This window comes from Oncorhynchus mykiss, chromosome 18, assembly GCF_013265735.2.
Source record: "Oncorhynchus mykiss isolate Arlee chromosome 18, USDA_OmykA_1.1, whole genome shotgun sequence".
Classification (NCBI taxonomy): domain Eukaryota; kingdom Metazoa; phylum Chordata; class Actinopteri; order Salmoniformes; family Salmonidae; genus Oncorhynchus; species Oncorhynchus mykiss.
The window spans coordinates 24326389-24342501 of record NC_048582.1 but is presented as its reverse complement, the minus strand read 5'-3'; the positions used below and the strand labels follow the sequence as shown (position 1 = coordinate 24342501).

General features: G+C 46.3%; 1 protein-coding gene across 1 annotated transcript in view; it reads left to right on the top strand.

The window, feature by feature from the left end:
* The window catches only part of LOC110497104 (zinc finger protein GLI2), a 91286-nt gene that overhangs the window by 28931 nt on the left and 46242 nt on the right, over positions 1 to 16113 (top strand). The window contains exon 3 of the mRNA XM_036952397.1: positions 10470 to 10575. Within this exon, the coding sequence (XP_036808292.1) occupies positions 10470 to 10575 (106 nt within the window). The remainder of the gene's footprint in view (positions 1 to 10469; positions 10576 to 16113) is intronic.

The following is a 16113-nucleotide window of genomic DNA, read 5'->3' as shown; positions in this document are numbered from 1 at the left end:
TCCCACCAACCTCCAGTGGAACTGACAGAACTATACCCCAGTAGAGCTGGGAAGTCCCACCAACCTCCAGTGGAACTGACAGAACTAGACCCCAGTAGAGCTGTGAAGTCCCACCAACCTCCAGTGGAACTGACAGGACTAGACCCCAGTAGAGCTGGGAAGTCCCACCAACCTCCAGTGGAACTGACAGGACTAGACCCCAGTAGAGCTGGGAAGTCCCATCAACCTCCAGTGGAACTGACAGAACTAGACCCCAGTAGAGCTGGGAAGTCCCACCAACCTCCAGTGGAACTGACAGGACTAGACCCCAGTAGAGCTGGGAAGTCCCACCAACCTCCAGTGGAACTGACAGAACTAGACCCCAGTAGAGCTGGGAAGTCTCACCAACCTCCAGTGGAACTGACAGAACTAGACCCCAGTAGAGCTGGGAAGTCCCACCAACCTCCAGTGGAACTGACAGGACTAGACCCCAGCAGAGCTGGGAAGTCCCACCAACCTCCAGTGGAACTGACAGAACTAGACCCCAGTAGAGCTGGGAAGTCCCACCAACCTCCAGTGGAACTGACAGGACTAGACCCCAGTAGAGCTGGGAAGTCCCACCAACCTCCAGTGGAACTGACAGGACTAGACCCCAGTAGAGCTGGGAAGTCCCACCAACCTCCAGTGGAACTGACAGGACTAGACCCCAGCAGAGCTGGGAAGTCCCACCAACCTCCAGTGGAACTGACAGAACTAGACCCCAGTAGAGCTGGGAAGTCCCACCAACCTCCAGTGGAACTGACAGGACTAGACCCCAGTAGAGCTGGGAAGTCCCACCAACCTCCAGTGGAACTGACAGGACTAGACCCCAGTAGAGCTGGGAAGTCCCACCAACCTCCAGTGGAACTGACAGGACTAGACCCCAGTAGAGCTGGGAAGTCCCACCAACCTCTAGTGGAACTGACAGGACTAGACCCCAGTAGAGCTGGGAAGTCCCACCAACCTCCAGTGGAACTGACAGGACTAGACCCCAGTAGAGCTGGGAAGTCCCACCAACCTCTAGTGGAACTGACAGAACTAGGCCCAACGAAGGTGACCGTATTCCACTCCGGTAATGAACGTCTCTTCCCCTCAGGGTTGAAGAAAGACTTGCCTCTCAATGAGACTCTTTGTACTTCCCCCAAATGGGGGTTTCTCTCCCTCTCCTCTCCTCCTCCCATCACTGCCACTTCTCCTGATTCCCCATCATCAGTCAGTCTGCCTGACTTAAAAAAAGGCCTGGGACGAGAAGGGAAGGGGAAGGAGATTCCAATGAGGACAGAACAGACATGGAGAAAATCTAAATACCCAGTGGCCCTTGAGTGAAGTGGCAGGGAGGGCAAACCGAGGCAGAGGGGCATCCCAAAAGGCAGCATTTTCCCTATTTAGTGCACTACTTTTGACCAGGGCCCATAGGGTAGTAGGGTGCCATCTGAGTCGCACACAGGGTTTCCATTGACGGCGGTGAAGTGGAGGATGTCGAAAGTCAGAAGGTGAAAGGAGACTAAATAGTGAGAGATTGATCTGTTTTCACTAGCTAATGACTTGGCTAGCAGTCCTGCAGATTTCACTGAACAGTGTGCTAAAAACAGGGGAGGGATGGATGGACCTTTTCTACATTGGCTTGAGTTCAAGATCAACTACCGATACGCAAATTTAACAAAATAATTTGACCAACAAAATCTGTCTGATTTAACTTACTTCATATGCTAGCTTTTTCATTTAAATATTATCTCTACCCCATGTGGTTGGAACTCAACTTAAAACACAGCGGGAACACATTTTGGAAAAACTTGTCTCTGAGCTGTGGGTGTCATGACACATTTCTCATTGAAGGCTAAACTCAATCATATCTGACAACCTGTCAGCTCTATTACCTTGTAGTGGTTGGAGGTTGTAGTTGTACAGAGCCGACCCAGCGTCTGGGGTGTAACCAGAGTAGAACTGATGGTGCCGCACAGCAGCACTCTCTCTGCTTTGGCTGTGGCCCCATAGTCATGCACACACACACACGCACGCACACACACACACACACACACACGCACGCACGCACGCATGCACGCACGCACGCACGCACACACACGCACAGGTGGGATGCAGCAAGCAGGGTTTAGGGAGACGCGCTCTCCACGTCAGCAGGACCCAAGCTTGGCCCCACATATCACAATCAAGGGGATTCCTTCCTCTCTCAAATGATACTGGAATCACTGAGCTCTACTCCATGTAATTATGAGAGCCTGGTACCCAGGCTTGGTAAGATTGATAGTAGCTGAGTCTGAGGACAATTCACAATCAGGGTCTCAGTTGGTAAAAACCTTCACTGTTCTGTTCTTTCTTTTGAGAGTGCAGCTCAAGATTATAGTATTATTTGGAAAACTTGGATGAGGCTACTCCATTGTAGCCCTTTACTGCAGTCAATGACCAAAATTATAAAATTATACGAACGAAAATCCAGTGTTTCTATGTCAAACCTTTTTGTTGTATTTCAGCCTTCGGTGATGTATATAAAGTATACTATTGGGATGCAAACTCAACTGTATATCTGACATGGTACAGGTGTCTTCTTTGTTCAAGCCCGTAACCATGTGTGTGAGGCGTACACTTCTGTTTTAAAGTAGACTGGTTCAAGACCAAGAAACACTCGGTGACCCTGATTTAGCCCACTGCAGTGAAAGGTTCAAGCCCGAGCAGCAGAATTCTGAGTGTCTTTTATTTGACCATGGGATTATACATGTCGTTAATGTTCTTTCTGTACAGTAGGCATGTTAATTAAGGTATACGACAAATGGGATGAAATGAGTGTAGTGTTTGTTGTTACTGTCTCTGATGCGCTCAGTAGGCCAATGGTCCTTCTGTAGACTAATTGTTGGTGTAACATGGTTTGTCTTCCACCAAATGCTTGAGCGTGTACACACTAATTAACTAGCTAAGCAGGCCCGGACTAGAATAAGGTCACAAATCACGTTGTTCATTTATCCTTTTCTAACGACGGAATTTCACAAGTCATGGATACATGGTCTAATTATAATGACTGAAGGAAGAGGTTTTCAAACAACGTCTCACTTTAATGACCACACAATGACACAGTCTATCATACTGCATAGCTTGTCTCATGGGCAATGGATGGCCATTGTGTTGTTTGCCTCGGGATCTCAAAGCACTAACCTTTAGTTCAGGGCCAGGAAACCCTGCGGGACTTCGTGTCTTTGATTTAACCGACCGGGAAGACCAGGTGTGTTGAATTGAGGCAATCACCGAACTGATCATTTAGCTCAGTTGGTCAGGTGTGGTGCCGAGTTGAAACAAAAGCCGGCAGCACCCACAACACTCCAGGAACAGGGTTGCCTACCGCTGCTTTAGTTGATTGCTTAATAAAACGGAAATTCAAAACGGTGATTTCTCCACGGATTGAATTCCTTGTTAAAATATCCCTTATCTGATTGTGAGTTGTTGTTCCGATCTCTGTTAAGCTCATAGTCAGTTAGATGTTAGAGGCTTGAGTTTCAGGTTGGACTGTGTACTCTTCTCTCTTTGTGTGGGCGACGACTTTCCCAGGCTAAGCACTTTATCGTTACACACTGCTCTATTTGCCTGGGTTTTTTGTGCCCCTGCGATTGGTATTCAGCCCCTGAATTACAGGGGTCAGGGGTGTCCTATTGGGGATGTGTAAGAGAGGGAGAGAAAGAGGGATGGCTGGAGAGGGTGGTGGAGTCAAGTCACTGCAGCAGCCTTAAGAAAAGACTGGCCCCAGCCTCATCCAGGCCCCTCAGCCGACAAACAGTGTGTGCACAGGGCTTGTTCAACAATATTTGCCAGAACGTTAAAGAGGTTTTGAATAGTCTAGTGTGTGTGACCAAAGGAAAGCTAGGTGGGATGTAGCTTACTGACACACAGAGACAAGCAGCTGCTACTGCAGCCAGACTACAGAACATGTCAAGGGATGTGACTGAAGTTCTTGGCCAGGGGTCTGAGACTAGAGTGGAGATATCCTCCTGGCTGAGACCTGTTGGCTGTTGTAATGTGTGGCCTGGCCTGCTGCTTAGTGCGGAAGTGAGAGCGACAGCAGTGAGCGTGACATAGGCAGAGCTGGAGCAAGAATGGAGCAGGCTCCCTTCGCAACATCGAAAGAAATTTGGATGAAAGAAAGGCAGTGGAGGAGCTGGGTCAGGGGAGTGATATTTGGTCCTAGTCAGAAACACTAGTCTGGGATTCACAGGCTAGTGAGGCTACAGGCTTCACAGACTCCTGCCGCCATCTCTCCATAAAAAGCCTGGCTGAATTATTAAGTCTTTGTTTTTTTCTGTTCATGCAAACTCTTTTGTGGCGATTTTCACATGTTAGGGAAAAAATACTTGAGTAAAAAATGTTTTGGCATCGGTCATCTTTAAATAAAACAACAGACGTTTCTCATTAACTGTTGTGATAACAACAGCTGACGTGTGGTGCAGGCAAGCCTCTTTTTAGTGCCAATAAAATAGTACGTTTAGGGTCTTTATGTTTTTTAACAGAGTTTTGTTTCTCATTAACATTGTGTGTTTATTGTCTTTACTCTGTCCTGTTTGTTTGAAAACGTTCCACGAAGGGCATTAACTCTCTTTATTCTCCTGTTCCTTATCAAGGTCGTTGTTATGACCTTGGAACGTTTCCATTCTATGTTCAGTTACGTTCATACCTTCTCATTGTAGACTTGTGTGATTTTCTTCTGCTGAGAGGAGAGGAGAGCAGAGGACAGCACCGAGCGGAGATCTAGGAGGGGCAGCCAGCTGATCTCTGGACCGTATTCAAATTATTTGGGCATCACGCGCCCCGTCCTGGGGGTACCAGCGGGAGTTGCGTTATAGGGTGATCTGGGAACGCAGGGAGCAGAGAGTCAGAGGGGTCAGGGCCACAGATCGTTATCTGTACCTGCCATGCACACTAGGGGCCTCTGGGACCCGGCCGGCGCCCCACAGAGCACAGTGCAGGGACAGAACTTGTGTGAGTCAGCATTCCAAGGCCATTCCTCTCACTTTGTAGTCTGACAACATGACGGACAGGCCCGTCCCCACGACACAGGAAATGGCCCCACTCCAGCAGGTCTGCACAATGCCACAGAGTATTGTGATTTAAGAGGAGTGGTTATTTGAGGGTATATGCTTTTGTCTCAAGATGGCCAACGCTTGTTTATACCTTTCCTCTCTCTGGTGTCTGAGCTTTATTTAGTTTTAGAGACTAGCAACAAAAAAAATGCAAGCTCTGGTGAAAAAACATATGGCTTAAGAAATGTAATTGTGTGTTCTAGAATAAGGATGGTAACTTGACTGATCGATCGTATTGTCATTGCTTTTCAATTGAAGAGGCGATTTAGTCCGACAGCCACAGCGCATAGAGATACTGTGGTGTTCAGTAATGCAGTCTTCTAGTGGGGTTCTACCACAGAGTGGGCCTTTAAAGCTGTTGTGTGAGTGACTCATGCTTGAGTCATATTCCCCCTCTGAAGTGTTCGTCACGGAAACATGCCCGGGGTTCTGTTTTTATTGGCCGAAAACACCATAAAGCAAAGCACACCTGACATTCAAAACTCCAGCAGACAGACAGGCAGGCAGGCGGCACAACAACAATGCTCCACAGCTGTTTTAAACACAACATGCTAAAACAGAGGAGCGTTGCCGCTGTAACTAACCGACTCCCTTCCCCTCAGCAGATCACTGTCTGTCTTCTCCGTAGTCTTGTAGCAGTGGATCTATCTGAAGACTGTGTCTTTCTCCCCTGTCTGTGGGACAGGCACCAGAATAATAGGCCTCTTTGTGTGACTGCGCAGGGTGGTTGAGTGGGTGCAAACCAAAACAGGCTCATTAAAAGTGTAGGCCAAGTTAATGCAGCATTAATAATGGTAGGGGGTGAATTACGGGAGGGGATAATGGGGGAGAGAGGGGTTGAGGGGTCGGGGAGGGACAGGAGACAAAGAGTAGCCAGGACTGGGTCACCTAAACATGACGGAACGAAGCAGCTCCCAACACCCACACTCAACACTCACTGACCTATTCCGGAAAAGTGACTTCATCTGTGAGAACGGAGGATATTGATCTTTCACAATGGAAACTCACATTGACAGGTGTTCATAAGTATGACAAAACACATCAGTAAAATGTGACCTGGGCCCCTGTTTTTAAACATAGGACTCGGATGACTTTATATAAGCCCGCTAGAATCAATCACACATGAAAATGACTGCAAGCTGCTATTTTAATTCCACACGCGTACATGTTAGCCACTAATTCCATCCACATTTCTCACGTGTCAACAAAAGGCTTCACCACTCGGGGGGGGGGGGGGACGTTGTCTGTAGCGTAGCCCTAAGAGAGCCCCGAGGCAGGCAGAAGAGGCAGCATGGGCGTCCTGAGCCAGTCAACCCAGTGGACCAGTTGGGGGATTGGCCAACCCTGAGCAGGGTTTATTCTATCACCCAGACAGGTCCATTGTTCACACGCAGCGGGGGAGAACAAAAGGCGAGCGCTCTGGAGAGTTCAGGAGGCTGCATGTGTTCACCTGATTCACTGACTGGGTCCAATCCCCCCATGGGGGAAGCTGTGTTGGAATGTCCCGGTGCTTAGGCCCTCACATCTATTAGTCTTTGGGTGATAACATTTGTTTTTACATCTGGTGGAGCACCGCAGCAGGCCCTCTCACTTTCTCATCGTCACACACACACCTCTCCACACATATACACACACACATGCAGAGACACTGGGTTCTAATGGAACCATACTGTACATTACATTGCCTGATCTGGACTGGCCTGGAGGACTAAAACCACATTTGATGGTAAAAAAAAACATTCCAACTCTTCATGCTATTTCATCCACTCAGGGACATTCCCACAATTATACAGAGTGGAATCCTTTCTGTGTCTGTCTTTAAGTCAGAATATACTTTCATCAGGTGTTGACAGTCCTATTGCTTTTCTGTTATACAGGCAAAAATAACATCCCTCTTGTTTCAGGTCCAAACTGATCCCAGATCTGGATGGCGTAATGGGCTCACTGGGATTAATGGATATCCTGAGAGGAGAGACCTCAGCAGTGAAATTAAAAGCTTTTCTGTTTTACTAGCAGAATGACAGGGGAAATTAGCCTCACTCAAACAGGAAATACCTCCAGTACAATCTGCCTGGGGTCCTAACTACAAAACCCCATGCCAACTACTGCTACACACAGGGCCTCGTGCTGCACGGCACTCTGGGAGATGGCAGGGGAACAAGCGGCTTTAGATTTTCAGATTGGCTTTCGGAATAGCTCTCAGTAGCTTCTCAATTTAAAAGCTTTGAAAATACAAATGTGATTCTAAGGAATTACACCGAAAGCTCCACCGTCCTCCCTGTTACTGGTCAATTTTAATTGTTAACCTCAGTGTAATATTTACGGTAACCCCACCATGAGCTGCGGGACAGGGAGTGGGGGGGGGGGGGATATCAGAATTCGTCAGCTAGGTCCTGAGCCACCTACCAATAACCTCCATGCATCACTGTGCAGAAGGTGAGCATGCTGCGTTGTGCCGGTGGCTGCCTGGCTGGTATTAACAAACATCCCGATGGGCCTCCTCTGTCCTCCTCCACGGCCTCGCGTCAAGCACCGTGTTGTTAGCACGCTGTTTGTGTAATTTAGGTACTTAACGACCGCAAGGGTCTCCCAGAGACTGATTAGACCGTGGATGTAATCGCCCAGCAGCATCACACCATCGACTGCAGCTCTGATTTATCACCACACCGCTTAATAGCGCTGCTTAACACACAGGTTTGTCCTGATTAAGTAATTACCTTAAACCAGAAGTTTATTATCTGTACGACTGAGCCCGGTGATAAAAAAAAGGAGGCTGTCGAGAAAAGCCAAGGAAGATTGTGTACCTGGTGAATGAGGGACATAATTAAAATACAAGTCATTAAATATGGAGCTGCCGCGGCTGTCAGAGTGCTGCCCTGCTAACATTCATTTTACCCCACTGGAACACTTTACAGGGGGCGGGTGGGATTATACCTCACTGAAGGGTGTAGGTACCGGCCGAACGGAGGCCCATTAGATCTGCAAATTAAAACAAGGTCCTTGTTCATCTCAAACAAAAGGGGGGAAAACTTTTTTGTGGAGCTCTGAAAATAACACGAGTGACTGTTTTACGGAAAAGACTGTGACCATGTCAGCTGATTAATGGCGTTGTGTGAAGTGGCGCCTCGATGAGGTTGGATCTCAGTCTGAGAGTATTCTCTTTCCATGGTGTGGGACATTACTAAAAAGAGGGGGGAACTAAATAATGGAAGCTGGGACTGTTTATGAAGGATGCACCATTCTTCTCCTCTTCTTCTCCTCATTGTATACAGTCTGTCGGTGGTGGACGGCTGTAAGCCGGAAATAGCCAGCACTTCCTGCCTCCTCCTCCGCGCTTCTCTAAGCTCCTCTCCTGCTTCCTAGTCTGATCCCTCTAACGACGCTAAAATAGAACCAGTCTTCCAACGGCCCTGTCCTTTCAGCACTTTATAAACAGTCCCTTCTGACTCGGTGGGACGCTGCCCAGTATCTATGACCTGTCAAGTGAAATGTGCAACTCTGTAACTTCTGTATTTGCAAACAAGGAAACGGTCTTTGTGACACACATCTCGTGACCTTTACTATTGCTGCCTAGCGGTTTGACTTCTCGCTGTTTGTTTGTCCGAGGTACTTTACTGCTGGTTGTGATGTGACGCAGGTCCCCTCTCGCTGGCTTTCATACAGGGATGTTTAGAAAGAGCTCCAAGTCTTCCCAAAAATGGGACGCTCCACTATAACGAAGCCTTTTCAAACAGGCCAACAGTTGTGGTCGCTACAGAAACCACTCTGTGGTGGTGGGTGGACAGAGAAGCTCCTATTTCAGCCCAGATTACCAGAGGTCTTCTCTGTGAATGCTAGTATAAGACGTTTGTCCTGGCTCCTCTCCGCCCACATTGTCCTCTGACCTCTGTGTCCTTAGCTTATACAAACTCTGCCCTCTCTGTACAAAGAACTTGTTCAGCTCCTCAGGAGTGACCTGCCTGCCCAGCACTCTCTCCATTAAAGAGGTATGGTCAGGAGAGAGACAGAGGGGGACTTTAGCTTCTAAACTCCTCACTGAATTCCATTTGATCACCCTCAGGCCAGAGTCATCGAGGGTTGCTTTTGAAATTGCTGCAGTGAAACACAGCAATGCTGTTGCATTTGACGCAGCATAGCTTTCACTTCAACAGGTTCTGGATGGAGAAACAATCTCAGCCAGGGAGTTTCTTGTAAAACATAAAGTAGGACCAGCTGCTGCGGGGTATGGCCTGGAGAGGGATGCCTCCTGTTGGTTTGGATCCTGGACCGACCGGTGCCTTAGTATGGGGGGGGGGGGGGGGAGTTCCCGGTTGGAGACGGTCCTTCTCCTCGACCGTCTGCTTTTGAGGCCCTCAAATTTGTCTTGAAATGACTTACATCAAAATGTTTTATAAAAAATGACCTGATAAAAGCTACATTTCATTTCTTGCTTTTTTTTTTCAATTTTCCATGCGTGGCCAGCTGTGCTCTCTTGTGTTTCCGGACATAAATAATACAATCCCTGTGTCCCTGGGTCTGGTTTTGGTTAAGAGACTGTAAAGCTGTTTTTAAAGCCGTTTCATGCTAACCATAATACAGTAACGTGACATTGAAAAGTACCTTAAAATGATCTGTGTGTCTTACACAAAAGTTAGCGCATCAGGTCTCTTCCAACAGCCCTGCTGAGAAAGGACCTTCAATTACAAAATATTGACTGTATTTTGTAAATGTACTAATATATCGTAAGTAAATTAAACTAGAATTGATTTAATGTGTGTTTCATTGGGCTCTGTCTCTGAGCCTGTAATAACCCTGAATAATGATTTCTCTCTCAGCTAAATAATACTGTGGCATTTCGGGAATTTGATTCGACTAGACTAGAGTGTGACTGAGTGAGTAGCTGGGTACAGTATACTACCCTGTCAGTGCTGTCTACAGAGTCTACTGTCTACCACCTGCTCAGACGTCTGATGAGGGCCGTGCTGTTACTGTTTGAATGGGTAGTTGCTGTTGCAGGGGGCTAGAAGAAGAAGCCTCTTCCCAATGCTGTCAGGCACGGTTTGCGTCGGGCTCCAGTTCTCCTTGATGCAGTCCATCATCCCCCTTAGTTCAAAGACTGACTAGCTGCAGGTCTTTGTCAAAAGCCCAGTTGGAGATCTTTTATGTTCAAGATGTAGGATTTCTTAGGATGACTTTGATTATTTATTTATTCCACTCCTCTTGTGCGATAGTGCCAATATTTTAGGCAAAACTGCTCAGCTTGCTCTGAAATTCATGTTGCTTTATTGTAGCCGCGTTTTGCCTTTGAAACGTAGCTTTTGAGAAGCCCAACTCTTATTTTTAAGTCCGAACTCTTTTTCTCTCCGTCTCACCCTCTTATTCTCTGTTCTGCAGCCCCGCACCACGTCTTCCCGACGTTCCACACGCCCATCCCGATTGACATGCGTCACCACGAGGGAAGATATCACTATGAACCCCACACCCTACATGCCATGCATGGGTAAGTCTTCTTCGGGCTGGTCTCTACTGTATACACAAGCTGTTTACACTAATACATAGCAATTAGCTATTAGATGGCCTTGTTTTACACTGCATAGCATTTAAAGGGCAACCTTCCATCTGGAAGGATGAGAGCAAAAGTGTTGCCCAGATTAAATATTATTATCTTTAAAAAGTACAAATGACTATCCAATGTCAGTTCATTTTTCCTCACATACCTCATTTCCTATAACAGTTGATGATTATGGGGGACAGCTTTGCTTTTTGCCAAGTATCAACCTACTAGCCTGTGGCAAGCCAATACACATCCTCTTTCCATTAGTTAGCTATACAGTGCTGGATCCATCACAAATGACATGACGCACACACACACACACACACACACACACACACACACACACACAGACACACACACACACACACAACCTTTCCCCCTCTACCAACAACAGTCCTGTATTCATTACTGTGTTATAGTGGTCCTAATCTGTTTGGTCCCAAGAAAACAGCATCATTACGCTCTCACACCGTACAGAGGTCTCCAGTACAGCATAGTAATTGGTTCTATGACGGTTACATGTACATTCATTCAACTTTCAGGTTACTGTGCCGTCCGTTGGATGATTAGCTTGGTTAGTAGTGGCCACGATTGGTTTGGTAGCGACATCTCAGTTCTTTCACAAGGGAAATTGAACCAGAACGTTCTTTGACTTTGCTATAGTAAAGACGTTACCTTTATCTTAAAAACGAAAGTGGTAAAACACAAAAAAGTCAATCGAATTCTGGAAATAGTGTTCGGCTTCATTTCCATTTCAATTCAGTAGATTTGATGGTGATACATACTGTTTGCCTGGCTTCAGCAGGGCTATTTATCACAGCACCAGGGAAGTAGAGGGGGTAGAAAAACCTGTCTCTACACACGGCCACCTTGATTAATGTGATTTGATCTTGACAGTGGACCCCTAATTCATCAAGACCTTGATCTAGCTGTCTTTCCCCGTGCCTGTGCCAAATTCACTCTAATTACAGGAACATTGCACAGCAAATTAAGTGTGGTGTCATTTGTCGAGGAGACGCGGCAGTCAGGCCCACTTTATTATACGCTGGTGGCTGCGTGTCAGAGGTCCCCTGCTTGATTGTCGAACATGACATCTCCATACAGTCCCCTTTATCATTGTTTGCATATAACATAATGAGAGGGCTGGTTATTTTGTCACAGCTGTCATAAAGTGGGGAGGAAGCGGCGGCAGTGGGAAGAGGAAGAGACGCTCTTCTTCTGAGGTTTTTCTATTTTCTACTGTAATAGAGGAGAGATTTTTAATCACTGTCAAATGAGAGGACAGGAGCAGTCCTGGGCTCAAAGCAGTGGTTCAGCTAGAGACAGAGGACAGTAGGGATGGGGATACTAACCTCCTTTGCTGTGCCGGGTAGCTATGCAGGAGCTTGGACTGAAGCTATGATATAAACCACCCGCATGGAGTGTGTGCGTCGGCACAAGCTGTCCCGGCTTTCATGACACTATGACAAATCACGGTTGTTCTAGAAACTTCCCAAAAGTTATTACGAGTTTAGTTTTCCACCCGAAGACCTGTTGTAAGAGACAACCACAGCTACAGCATAGTTAGGTACTTTCCAACGAATTACAATTCAGAGAGAATATGATGTCTTTTTAACATGCATTATTCCCAGAGAGAATCATTTTTTACTTTTATCACTATGATCATTCAAAAACAAAGTGCACAAGTTGTGGCCCAAACAGATATTTTTGCTCCCATGCTGAGTATTCCAGACTAGGGGGGGGGAAAACAACACCCTGCCTCAGTCTGCCCATTATTATCTATGAGGAGGAGGATTGCGTTAAGTCTACCAAACAGCCCAGGGCTATAAGAACAGATCAAGTCACTGACAGAGGCTGCCAGTGAGTGCAACACTCCCATTAATATCCTAACACTGTAGCTTCTGGCTCTGTTGCTCTGTGACTTCAGTTCTAACGACTCTATAATCGCTGTCTCATTCCCATTTCCCATCTGTTTGTTTCGAGCTGTCAGGAACAACTCTGCAGAGATGACTTGTTTGGTTGATTGGTAAAGTCGTTGTCAGCCCAGAAGGTACATATTTAAGAGGCTAATCATGTAGTTTCTTCCCATTGTGGATCGCTATGAGTCAGGCAAGCAAGACTATTTATAATGTCATCACAGCAGTACTGTTTCTACCTGTCAGCTGTAGTTTTAATGCTACAGGTTGGCCAGCATTCCTAGTAGGTAGCAATCAGTGGAGGCTCCTCAGAGGAGGAAAGGGAGGACCTTCCTCCTCAGTGAATTTAATAAAATCAAATGTTTAAAACATTTAAAAAGTTACTTTTTAGATAAAACTATACTAAATATATTCACGTCAACAAATAATTGATCAAAACACTCTGTTTTGTAATGAAAGTGAGAGAGAGAGAGAGAGAGAGAGAGAGAGAGAGAGAGAGAGAGATAGGGAGGGAGAGAGAGAGAGAGGGAGAGAGGATAGTTTGATGAATTTATTTCCACCGGGACCCGCCGGTGTAACTGCTAAACTGCTTACTGACTATACACTGTAATGTTACTGCATATTTGTAGCGGGTTTACTAACACATTAGTTCTATTAGCTATGTTGACTAGGAACGTTACTTTAGTTCAAATGGGGACTACGTTGTAGGCTGTGTGTAGAGGTTATGATATGGTTTGGCTTGGAAAAGTTTTTTCGCCTGATCACACACAGCTGATGTGTTGTGCATTGAAGTCCACAAAAGAAGGGAAAGGGTGAAAGGAGGAGAGTGCATAGAGGTGAGAAGGAATACAACAAGGATGCTATGAAAGTGAACTGTGTTTAAGGTGATCAGGGGTGTTGTCACGCCCTGACCTTAGAGAGCTTTTTATGTCTCTATTTTGGTTTTGGTCAGGGTGTGATTTGGGTGGGCACTCTATGTTCATTTTTCTATGTTTTGGTATTTCTTTGTTTTGGCCGGCTATGGTTCTCAATCAGGGACAGCTGTCTATCGTTGTCTCTGATTGGGAACCATACTTAGGTAGCATTTTCTCACCTGTGTTTTGTGGGTAGTTGTTTTCTGTTTAGTGTTCTGCACCTGACAGGACTGTTTCAGTTTTGTTTCTCACTTTTTTATTTTGTTCAAGTGTTTAGTGTTAATAAAAATCATGAACACTTACCACGCTTTGGTCCGATCCTTCTTCATCAGACGACCGTTCCAGGTGTAATCATTATGCTGATTCTGTGGAAAAAAGAAACTCTCGTTTGCCACTGTTGGACTAATGATTACACCGTAGTTAAACTCTCTCGACCTGTGTGCACCTACCTTTGTGTAAAAAACATAAAAATAACGTCCTCCCTCATCATAAACAGCACTGACTGCCACCGGTAGCAATACTGAGCTAACCAGCGTCAACAAAGGATGGTTGTGTCCACAGAAATAATGATATGTTAACATTCCGTTGTTTCAGACCCTCGAATCCAATTAACTGTTTGTTGTAAGTAATTTCCCCCTCGTTCTGCATATGTGGAACTGCTGAAAGTATTGCATGTTAAATTGAAGCCCAAACCATCCATATCATGTTGCAGTCCAGGCCCATATAAATCTACAGCAGTTCATTCTAGCCCTGAAGTGGACGATGTGATTTATCTAAATCACAGCTCCAGCCCTGAGGTAGCTACAGAGGAGACACCGTCACATTGTAATTAATCTCTAGTGTCGCTCACCGCAGCGGCCCAGCGCAGGTACATGACACACACAGACAGGCACACACAAACACACACACCAGCCATACATGCACCACACACACAAAGCATACACACACATATAGTTATCCACACCTCATTATACAAATGATATGTTGAGCACACTTTATATTGAGCACACTTTAAATCCAGACAGCCTATATAAAACCACTGAACACTTACAGTACAGTAGAATTAGGTAATGTCTGCGGAGGAGAGGTGTAAATTAAATCATGTTCAATTACCCAAAGTGTTTCAGACAGAACACTAAGTGGACTAATTAGAACAAGTATACATCTGCTCCAGCTTTAGCGCTCTCTGTTGGGACTATCCTTGTCTCATCGCACACTAGCGACTCCTGTGGCGGGCTGGGCGCAGTGCATGCTAACCAGGTTACCAGGTGCACAGTGTTAGGCTAGCAACTCGTCGGTCTAGTCCTGCATTGTGCAGGATGCCTCCTGCTCAACATGCCTCCTTGATCTCACACCCGCCGGGCGCCAGGCCAGCGGGTAATGATGAAACCATTCCACTGGAGGGCATTTGAATATTGTATTAGTTATGCTCTCTCTACATCCAATCATTTTTTTTTTTATATATATCTTTTTTACCCCCTTTTCATGGTATCCAATTGTTAGTAGTTAATATCTTGTCTCATCGCTACAACTCCTGTACGGGCTCGGGAGAAACAAAGGTCGAAAGCCATGCATCCTCCGAAACACAACCCAACCAAGCCGCACTGCTTCTTAACACAGCGCGCATCCATCCATATGTCGGAGGAAACACTGTGCACCTGGTGAGCTGGTTAGCATGCACTGCACCCAGCCTGCCACAGGAGTCGCTAGTGTGCGATGAGACAAGGATATCCCTACCGGCCAAACCCTCCTTAACCCAGACGACGCTAGGCCAATTGTGCGTCGCCCCATGGACCTCCCGGTTGCGGCCGGAAGGTCGCAACCGGAACCCAGAGTCTCTGGTGCCACAGCTAGTACTGCGATGCAGTGCCCTTGACCACTGCGCCACCCGGGAGGCCCTTTACATGCTATAATTTCTCGTTTTTGCATGACTGCTGACTAAAGAGATCAATATTTATGTGATTCATATTTAAAAGTCATTAGTAAATAGCTTACTGTAACCCCGGCAACCCCGGGGTTTTCTATGACAAGGTCTTGTCAGTTCATGCAGATGATGTGTTAATAGTTAATAGTGGTGCGAGGGTTAATGACGTTGAGGCATTTTAAATATCAATCAGATTGTTATCTCCATCAAATCAAACAATTGGTCGTGCTTCACTCGTGACGCAATCACAATGTATTGCTGCAATAGAATACGACCGTCGGTTTCCCTTTCGCGTCGCAATGTTACATGGACTACATGACCAAAAGTAGCTGGACTCCTGATCGTTGAACATCTCATTGTAAAATCATGGGCATTAATATGGAGTTGGTCCCCTCCTTGCTGCTATAACTGCCTCCACTCTTCTGGGAAGGCTTTCCACTAGATGTTGGAAAATTGCTGCGAGGACTTGCTTCCATTCAGCCATGAGCATTAGTGAGGTAAGGTACTGATGTTGGGCGATTAGGCCTGGTTTGCAGTCGGCATTCCAATTCGTCCCAAAGGTGTTCGATAGAGTTGAGGTCAGGGTTCTGTGCAGGCCAGCCAAGTACTTCCACACTGATCTCGACAAACCATTTCTGTATGGACCTCGCTTTGTGCACAGGTGCATTGTCATGCTGAAATAGGAAAGGTCCTTCTACAAACTGTTGCCACAAAGTTGGAAGCACAGAAT